The sequence below is a fragment of the Littorina saxatilis genome, linkage group LG1, assembly GCF_037325665.1.
Source record: "Littorina saxatilis isolate snail1 linkage group LG1, US_GU_Lsax_2.0, whole genome shotgun sequence".
NCBI lineage: Eukaryota > Metazoa > Mollusca > Gastropoda > Littorinimorpha > Littorinidae > Littorina > Littorina saxatilis.
In genome coordinates, this window is record NC_090245.1 from 42,433,034 (window position 1) to 42,443,909 (window position 10,876).

At 42.4% G+C, this 10,876-nt stretch overlaps 1 protein-coding gene across 14 annotated transcripts in view; it reads right to left on the reverse strand.

Moving 5' to 3' along the window:
• The window catches only part of LOC138970133 (uncharacterized), a 44,793-nt gene extending 34,193 nt beyond the window's left edge, over window positions 1–10,600 (reverse strand). For 3 of the 14 annotated variants that reach the window (XM_070342653.1, XM_070342665.1, XM_070342658.1), the window contains exon 1: window positions 3,701–4,302. In XM_070342653.1, coding sequence (XP_070198754.1) covers window positions 3,701–3,781 — 81 coding nt within the window. In that variant the 5' untranslated portion in view covers window positions 3,782–4,302. Of the gene's footprint in view, window positions 1–1,434; window positions 1,550–3,700; window positions 4,303–10,415 lie in introns of those variants that run through there. The other 11 variants (XM_070342671.1, XM_070342683.1, XM_070342676.1 and 8 more) reach the window with 7 other exon arrangements.
• Window positions 10,601–10,876: the final 276 nt, after the last annotated feature.

The window sequence follows — 10,876 nt, forward strand, 5'->3', positions numbered from 1 at the left end:
TACTGCCACCCGCCTCCTCCGGCATTCCAATCGGGTGCATCACAACAGCATCTCTAACGTTACCTGCGAAGGGTATCATACTTTGGCTGGAGCCTTTCTTTCCAAACACGTCTAACTCTACATGGTAATTAACTGCAAAGGCCAAGGCAGTATTGAATTTCAGAGATTATTTCCTATTGAGGTTTTACTGAGTAGCTTGATTATGTTTTTCTTTAAATACCCGGCACAAAAAGCTTGTAACTCCCAAAGCGAATGTTAAACGCTACCTATTTTTTCCGCTGTGTTATACCTACTATTTGGCGAAATACATTTTTGCTCTCGTATTATTTTGTTACATCTGACCAATGTAAATGTCTTCTAGGTAAACCAGCAAAGTTTGCGTTGAAGCATCAAAAGGGGACATACTATACTTATATATAACCCAATTAACAAAAACACATACACAAAAACCAACTTAAATACAGTTTCATTTTGTCAGTTCTCTGCACAGCCAAAAATGTAGAAGCCCAGTCGATTAGTACGGTCAGTAAAACTGAACCAAAACAGAGTGAGAAAAAACTATGAAGAAAACAACGGGAAATGCCCCAAACTGAATTAGTGACATTAATATCAAAAACACTTTTTTTTTTAATTTTAAACACCCCGTTTGAGTCAGGCAATGTTTCGTTTCGTCGGTCACTTATGTCAAGAACAAACTAAAAGTTTGAACCAATCGTATCTGATGCGTTCACTGAATGCGGATGGAACTAGCTACTGACGAGGATGGTCCTGTGATACTAGCAGGCGTTTTAGTTTGTAAAAACTTTCATTTCTTTGCTTGTCAACCAAATAAACTTCGTTTCAGACTAAACACTACTCCATGGCAGCATCACTCTCATTATTAAGTGCAGCGGATCGGAACATGTATGTCAACAGAAAAAGGTACACTTGATCGATAAGTCTGATGTGAGGTTACATCTGATGAAACATAGTTCAACATTTTACTATTCAAGTGCAAACAGCAAATATCCCTACTCGGTGCTTTCCTTTTAAAGCCTATTAACGAGTGAAATACCATGTTAGGGTACCATGGTCTAGGAGTAATGGCAAACAACTTGTGTAAGCAAAAACTGAAACCGGCCATGCTTTGCGTTAACGCTTTCGCCTGGAATTATAGGGATTGCGCAGAGAACGACCGAATACTCAGTACGTAACCAAGACAAAGATGACATCATTTTTCTAAGCTCAGACTGTCGATATGAGATCCTATATCGCCCCCCATGGTCCAGTCCTCTGGGAAACGAACTGATATCACCAAACGGGATATTACACCGGCAGTCTGATACGAAACACTGGACGTCATTTTTACCTCGTTACCGTACTCGCTATTCGGTCGTTTTCCCCGCAATCTCTATAATGTCGTCGTGGCTGTCCATGGTGGCAATGCCGGCTTACCATGAGGATGGGAGAAGGCGGGAGCCTCCCGCCGCGTCTGATCACCATCGTCAGTCTCTGTGACTAGAGCCACCGGGCCTACTGCCTCCTACTGCCCGCCGAGCTGCTCGTGCACCTGTTCGCGTGGGACACACAGACAAACACACAGAGGTATAGGTCACGCCCATGCAACGCTAATATAGGTCATGGAGCAAAGGGTCGTTGACTGACTCAGTCAGTGGAAGTTTTCATTTGGGAGTTACAAGGCATCATGTTCATGGAAAGTAATACTGCAGCACTCTTCCAGGCGTCAGAACTGGAGGAGGGACTACTTTTTTTTAAAGGCTGTGTGAATGATGTCCAGCATAAGGCAATATTTGAGGGACAGTTGCAGTCATCAGAACCATAAGAACACTCTGCTTAAGGAGGTAGGGGAGGCATCTAATCTCAGCACAATCATCCTGAAGTACTGATGTAACCAGTGCTCACCGGCGCTGGATTGGTTAAGCAGCACCCATAGAGTAGTAATACAGGGGTCATTCAGATCAACGACTGAGTAAACACAAAAAGGAACACTCCATAAAAGGGGAAGAGTTTTCGGGGAACACAAGGGAGTTTGGTATACTCAGGCGAGGCAATCCAGACACAAATACCCTAGGGTAACCTTCTGAAAAGGCGTATCGCTCTTCGTTTGTTTGTACACAGAAGATACGACTTTGCAGAAGGCAACTCTGGGCATGGCTCTTTAAGAAGGAAGGTGTTTACACATGAGCAAACAGGAGGATCATCCCTTTGGCACAAAAAAGTGGGTCTGGGGTTTTTACAGGAAGGCGCAAATTCAGAAATAGAACAGGTTTCAGAGAAGGAGGTTTGGAAATCACACTTGGGAACACACGATCAGTCTCAATCAGGTTTACTTCTTTAAAATAATTTTTGTTTGTTAGGTAATTTCTAATGTTGCTCAGATTTCGAAAGAGTACTAGTGTTGCCTCTTCGATTTCTTTCCCCAAGAAGAAATGTTTATATCGACATTTAGAGTAGAAAGGACAAAGTTGGACACAGAACTGAAGATACATATAAAATAGGCCAGCAGGTAAGAAGAGAGAGAGAGAGAGAGAGAGAGAGAGAGAGAGAGAGAGAGAGAGAGAGAGAGAGAGAGAGAGAGAGAGAGAGAGAGAGCGAGAGAGAGAGAGAGAGAGTGAGAGAGCGAGAGAGAGAGTGAGAGAGCGAGAGAGCGAGAGAGAGAGAGAGAGAGGAGAGAGTGAGAGAGAGAGTGAGAGAGCGAGAGAGGGAATGAGAGAGAGAGAGAGTGAGAGAAAGAGAGAGAGAAAGAGAGAGAGAGAGAGAGAGAGAGAGAGAGAGAGAGAGTGAGAGAGAGAGAGAGAGAGAGAGTGAGAGAGCGAGAGAGAGAGTGAGAGAGAGAGAGAGAAAGAGAGAGAGAGAGAGAGAGAGAGAGAGAGAGAGAGAGAGAGAGAGAGAGAGAGCACAAGACTATGACAATGACAAAAAACAAATGCACAAGCATACAACACATTTGCTTTTTTTGCTGTTAAAGCCAAGATAGTTGTCCACCCAAGTTAAGACTTCATGGGAGCACCGGAGTTGAATCTTACACCTGCAGTGCACGAAGCATGAATTGTGCAGTACCCTTATGCCTTGGTCGTACGTAGTGAAATAATAATGTTTGCTTACCACTGGCAAGCAAAATAATACCTTCATTTTACATGTATTGTTAAGACGCATTGAGTCTTCACGACTGCTCATTCTTTTGACCCTATGTTGTACATTGCAGTAACGAGCGGTACCCGACTAAATTCCAGGACTCAAAGTTATAATTAATTGAACAAGTTTTCCGATAAAGCCGGTAAACATCAATAAATTAAGTTTTATCTTAACTATTTGTGCGAGCCATGACATGTTGATGACGGGGGTAAGGGAGTTATCATAAATCCGTGACTACTTTTTGACTAAAATAAACTCAACCCGCTGGTTTGTTTGGGTATGTGTACATGTGTGTGTGTGTGTGTGTGTGTGTGTGTGTGTGTGTGTGTGTGTGTGTGTGTGTGTGTACCTGGCTGACTGTCTGTACGCCTGCCTGTATGTCTGCCTGTATGTCTGTGAGCCTCGCGTACGTGCGTGTGAGCTTGAAACGCCTGAGGAGTGCGATTGCCACAAATACTGCAAAGACAATGTCGCAAGGAAAACATGCAAATAACTACAGTGCACTAGTCCTACGCCATCTAGACCACACCTCAAACGACGCAATATTCAGTCAGCTACAACTCACTTGATTTGACACAGAATTGTATCCATAATCTCTGAATTCCGCGTCGGACGCTAAGGACATTTGACGCTGGTAATATGCCATGTTGGAGAATATTTTGTGCTCACGAGGAAAATCCCGAGAATGAAGCACAGAATCGATGAAATTGTTGCTTTGTTACGAGGCAGTATCGATGAAAGTTTCGCTCTTTAACGTGTCGTGAAGCTTCAGGTACTCCAAGATGAGTCAAAGAACGGAATCACAGGGACGCCGAAGACGTGCACTAAGGTAAAACTAAGAGAAACCACTGCAGAGGGCAGCCAAGGAGACTCTTACACCACAGCCGAGTAACACAAATAACAAACACTCTGAGTGAAACTGTACTAGAACACTAGACAACGACTCTGTCAAAACTTTAACTGCAAACTTTGATTAAAACTGAAATTTAAGCTAGGTCTGAGTTGATACAGTTCCAGGTCAGTTTGAATCCCCAGCCACCGACGGAACCAGTCCCTACATACAATCTCCGTCAGACCACGAACACCTGATGTTCCCCTTTCGCCGCTTTGCCCTAACTCTGGGGGCGCGAGGATACCTTCCTGCTATATCAGACAAAGGGCGCTGATAGAGGGCAAAACGGCAGACTGGCAGCAGATAGACATCAGACTGTTAGCCCCCACATAGGAGCTTGATATAAACTATATCTGCTGTAACATCAGCTCCGAACTCTATGCTCATCGTGTGGAAATTTCGGGAACAAGGGCAAAAAAGCATAGATTCCGTCGAGGACCTATGGCAAAGGATGAAGGTCGTCGGACTATCGCCAAGGTCACAGCCATGGCAGCGGAAAGGGCAAGGGATGGCGTTGCTAGGCGACCCGTTATCGTGTCGGTGTTTCCGTTACAGAAGGCGGGGAAAAGAATCCCCACCTGGGTCCTGATCAAGGAAAGGTGGGAGCGAGTACTATCGCTGACATCGTTTTGAAGCCCGCCTTGGTTGGATCGTATCAAAACTAGCAAGAGATTACAACTATGGTAATGCACGGACATTTTATACAGTTTTCAGGTTCCTTCCATGGAAAGTCGGATTGCTTTCTCTATAAATAATGCTACCTGTCATACTAGGGAGCTGCCAATCTAAGTAATTGTTCGCATGAATGTCAGAGGAGCAGGTGCATAAACACGTATCTGGTAAATGTATGCTTCGGCTATTAGTGAGCTTTTTGTAGCTTCGATGAGAATCAGTCATGTTCGTCGATCCTACTTTTGTTCATTTGTCAGCGGTAGAGCTAACATCAGTTCTAACACCGTTTTCTTATCATTCAGAAAAACCGCCAGCAATTAATACGGTTCATGAAAGCTGTTGTTCAATTTTTGGAAACTACTGCATTTTTCGGACTACCTGTGACTGCTGTTCGTTGTCATCTATGATTTTGGCGAATTCTTTTCGAAACCTACAGCTGGAAATAAGTTTATTTTGTAAGAAAAGTGTTAAAACTATGCACCTAATTAGTCGAATCCAATTCCTTTGGAGATTAAGCTGATAGAACTTCAACAAGCAACAGCACAACTACCTTTCACTCTCTTTTGAAATGTACTGCACACATACTGATTTAGGTCAAATTAGTTATCTATATGTCATGTATCACACGTGCTTCACTCCTGTCACTATCCGCATCATGCACGGCATTTGGTTTGCTAACTCTATCTTCTTTATCTTTAGCAGTTGATACGGTAAAATATCTTTAGAGACTTCAACTAGTTGCTTGTAACTTGCTGACATAAGTTCTTCCTTCAAGAGGTCATAAAATACATCACGTGATCTCGTGAAGAGCATGCCAAGCGTAATTACGTATGCCGTCAAGCAAAAGAGGTCAAACCTGTCTTATGATTAGTGCCTGGCAAATAATGATGATATATTGCAAAAAAATTGTTTTTGCAAACCAGAACTTTCTTTCTTTCTTTATTTGGTGTTTTACGTCGTTTTCAACCATTCAAGGTTATATCGCGACGGGGGAAGGGGGGAGATGGGATAGAGCCACTTGTCAATTGTTTCTTGGTCACAAAAAGCACTAATCAAAATTTGCTCCAGGGGCTTGCAACGTAGTACAATATATTACCTTACTGGGAGAATGCAAGTTTCCAGTACAAAGGACTTAACATTTCTTACATACTGCTTGACTAAAATCTTTACAAAAATGGACTATACTCTATACAAGAAACACTTAACAAGGGTAAAAGGAGAAACAGAATCCGTTAGTCGCCTCTTACGAAATGCTGGGGAGCTTCGGGTAAATTCTTTCTCGTCCCAACCAATATGGGACTCCCCCTAACCCGCGGGGGGTAAAACCAGAACTTCCTGGGGACCTTTCGATTGAAGTGTGAGAGCATACACATGTCATATTCTTCTGGAATCTCTCTTGAGATGTCCGCGGAAACTCTTTGTACTGCCACCTTTAAAACTGTTGAAATAGGAAACTCCTTGTGCAATGGACTATTTGCACTTCGACAACCCTACGGTTATTGCAATACGCTGAAGACAAGAGCAAATTCGATATTACTTGGAGGAAGTGAGGGAGGATGTGGCGAGGGCAAGGAAAAATGTGGTCCTGTCAATAGATAATGTTCGGAACTAACTCTGCCGGGTTTGTGTGGGTTATGAAAGAGTAAATACTCTTGCTTTTATTGAGGTAAACTTTTTCACCGGACAGTATAGGTCAGTCACTAGTGAGGGATGTGTCTGAAACACGTGGACAAGGAGCACGTGTGGAAAGTTTGCCTCAAAAAAGGTAAGAGTATTCACTCTATCACAACCCATACAAACCAGACAGAGTTACTTCGGGAGTTCGTCTATTCCAAACACCTTTAGTAGTAGTGCTTGTAGAGACAGGATTCTAGATCTTTTTTTATTTGTCAAGTTTTGACTAAATATTTTAACATCGAGGGGGAATCGAAACGAGGGTCGTGATGTATGTGCGTGTGTGTGTGTGTGTGTGTGTGTGTGTGTGTGTCTGTGTGTCTGTGTGTGTGTGTGTGTGTGTAGAGCGATTCAGACTAAACTACTGGACCGATCTTTATGAAATTTGACATGAGAGTTCCTGGGTATGAAATCCCCGAACGTTTTTTTTTATTTTTTTGATAAATGTCTTTGATGACGTCATATCCGGCTTTTCGTGAAAGTTGAGGCGGCACTGTCACGCCCTCATTTTTCAACCAAATTGGTTGAAATTTTGGTCAAGTAATCTTCGACGAAGCCCGGACTTCGGTATTGCATTTCAGCTTGGTGGCTTAAAAATTAATTAATGACTTTGGTCATTAAAAATCGGAAAATTGTAAAAAAAAAATAACAATTTATAAAACGATCCAAATTTACGTTCATCTTATTCTTCATCATTTTCTGATTCCAAAAACATATAAATATGTTATATTCGGATTAAAAACAAGCTCTGAAAATTAAATATATAAAAATTATTATCAAAATTTTTTTTTCGAAATCAATTTAAAAACACTTTCATCTTATTCCTTGTCGGTTCCTGATTCCAAAAACATATACATATGATATGTTTGGATTAAAAACACGCTCAGAAAGTTAAAACGAAGAGAGGTACAGAAAAGCTTGCTATCCTTCTCAGCGCAAGTACTACCCCGCTCTTCTTGTCAATTTCACTGCCTTTGCCGTGCGCGGTGGACTGACGATGCTACGGTCTTGCTGCGTTGCATTGCGTTCAGTTTCATTCTGTGAGTTCGACAGCTACTTGACTAAATATTGTATTTTCGCCTTACGCGACTTGTTTTATTTGTCCCTGTTTGTGTATCTTTGTGATTTGTGTGGTGATTGGTCTACTACACGATTAGAATCACAACTCAACAATAATGGACAAAGAAATCAGTTACACTTTTATATCCGTCGATATTTAGGCCAACAACTGCTTTAAGTGAGTTTGACAGATATTATTTTATAGTTGTTCTGTCGTCTCGGCATAATATATTCGATGTCACTGACGCTGCTTAGTGTAGCTATGTTAAAGCTCTCACTAATTGGGCAAAGTCCACCTGCGATCGGGACGAACAACTAACTCTGATGTGTATGTTATGCAGCGTGCGCTAAATATGATACCATTTTCTTTCGAAAATATAAACATCGGAGCCACGAATCGCCACCAACGGCTTGCTGATCACTGGAAGTGTTCTCTATATAAGCACGTGTGTTTTCCTAAACTCACGTGATCTCAAGCCAAACCCACGTGACCTCGACCAAAACACGTTGTAGGCGATTACTACCTGCCATCGATCATTTACGCAACAAAATTTTAATTGTGAACTCCGATGAACTCGTGAACGCTGATTTTCGATAGAAAAGGGTATCATATTGTGCGTGCGCTGCATATCAGAGTTAGTTGTTCGTACCGATCGCAAGATAAAGCCGATCGGAAGCGTGGAGCATGCTCCGCCTCGTTTTGAAAAGCTTGGCATAGGTAAAGGGGCTCTTACTCTACCACACCGCTGAAAATCCTGACAAAGTTATTTTTCGAAAATCGTCTCTTAAGGATGGCCTTCACCTTCCACGTTTACTTTGGTGAGCAGGGCCGTCAGCTCGAATTTCTGCAGAATCAGCCTGCGTGCATTCCTCTAGCGTTTTATGTACACGCCAACCCCGATAACACTCGAACAGCTTCAAAATAGTGTAATTCTAGTCAATACAGATATTGTTTGGTAAGGATTGAGTAGATGACAATTTGCCAATATTTGCTAACAAGAAAAAAATAATAATTTGAAGAAAAACGGACAAATCAGTCTATTTCTGTAGCTTCTTTGTATCTAGCGCAAAAGCATAGATTTGTTTGGACTGGTCTCAATCCAGTGGGGCGCACTATCAATTTCAGTCAAAATACTGGTTCAGGTTCACTTACCTGAGGAACGCTTGCGAGCATATCGCAATACTACAAATGAGCAAGCAACGTAAGGTTTACATTGACCTTATTGGACTTGGTTCTTGCACACTGAAGCTTGCACGCCATTCGAGTTTGGATATTTTAATTTGAGCAAAAGACAGACACTGCTTTCGTGGGAATGTTGTCTCCTCTTTGAAAAACCCCTAACTACAATGGAGTCACGTAAAAAAAAAACCACAGAGGAATTACAAAAAGAGGTTCAAACAAAACGCTATTCAATTTTGATGTCGTGACACGTGTACACTATTTTGCATTGAGGGTCCGTATTCAAGCATAATGGTTATGTTACCAAATCAATCATCTTTGTTTTGTCCCACTTCTTTGCTAGCGAAATCAGCAACACTCGTTGGCACTTGTAGACTTTGGATATCATTTCATAAAACAGGTTTTGTCTGCTAGACGCATAGGCCTACGTCGTAGGCTGCACTGGAATTACGTAACGATGACGAATCGGGACTCCTGCTATGAAGAGCGAGGCTGCTTCTACTATTGACATGTATGTAGTCAGTGATCTTGATTATGGAGCAGTTTTGAGTAAATCGTTACATACGGTACAAATATTGGGCATCTAATGTTTAAATTCGCAAACAAACAAACAAACAAACAAACAAACAAAACAAAATTAAAGGGTGGCACGTGTAGGATCTTCCGTTGAGTAAAGAGTACCACAATGTCCCATCACGCGACTTACCTATGTAAGGCTTTAAATCCGATGCGACAAAAACATCAGCATTTATTGAACATTAAGTAAGTGGAAAAAAAAAGGTTCTCATTGTATCCCCCCAACACACACACACACACACACACACACACACACACACACACACACACGGACGCACATGCCATTTACACCGAGTGGAATACAAGTAAAGCGGTACCAATACTCAGCTGATGTCATTTGCCAATCTTTAAAAATAAATGATCTGGGGGTAGTTGTTCTTCGCTTTTGTTGAATAAAATACACCCCAAGCATTTGGTACCAATTCCCCTACCCTCAAGTATGCTCTTTCAATCTCACCCGTTATTTGTGTTGCTTTGTGCGAACACCGGGCAACGAATGTCAGTGCATGCAACGGATAACAACAGAGACATAATAGCTTCTTCAGCGATTCCGAGTACATGAAGTGCATAGGTATTTAGCCAAAATGTCAAAGGCTAGCACTGACGACACCTGCAAAACACCTGCAACCGCCGACACGGGGGGTTCGCCTTACGCCAGGTAAGCATTGGCCTTTTGTTATTTGTGAGATTGCGGTTACCCCCTTCCCAACTCACAGCATACCTGCCCGCGGGAAATCTCCTCGTGGTAATTTGTTTGGACCGTGACACTCTTGATCAAATTTGAGCAAATATGAAAAACACTGAGAACATGCATTTTGGCTACTGGTAGTTTATGCATGCTGCTGAGTGTGATGCAGGTGTTGCAAACGGCAATAATTCAGTATCGATATCGTACTTTTCTCCACTAGGTCAATTTCTCCTTTGGGAATTCAAAGAGACAAAGGGAGCGTCATTTACCAAGAGCGCAGTACTGATTTAACAAGGCTGAGACATTGAAACTTTCATCGTTCCAGCTAAGTTTGTATATTCAGTAAATCTAATTATGCAACCAAGGCTTCACACGATATGTTGAGTCTGCACAATTCATGCTAGTATATACCTGCCCGCCTGTACCTCAATTCATCCCACTTTTCGTCAAAAATACATCAAAAGGACGAGAAAAATTTCACACGGCCATACAAAACACAGTTCAATATTACTCAAGAGAGTAAAGTTTGCAATACTTACGTTTAAAACGACGGTCGCTTGTCCGAAAAGCCCGAAATTGAGTTCCGCGACCTAAATCCAGCAGATGTTGTAGAGATGGTGGCGTGCTGCTCGTGCTTGCTTCCTGCTGACACCGACACAACCACACTCCCCTCCTGCCCAGTCCATTTCGGGTGAGGGGGGACAGGGTGGAAGTGTCAGAGCTGGTGCTCACTCGCGCGGGCTGCTCAGCAGTTTTGCTGCTGTCAGTCTTTCTCAGTAGACACGCTTCCTACACACTTTTTGTTGTTGACTTCCTACTACACAGCGTAATATTTTCCAAACCCTCTACTCTTCTGAATACAACAGCCCCCCTCCCCCTCCTTCCTTTCTCCTCCCTCCTTCCCCTTAAACAGGATAATACGGGTGTAGGATTTCTTGGGGACATTTTTTTTTAAAGATTGTATCAGATTTTACCGGTAACACGCAGTTCGTTTTCGGGT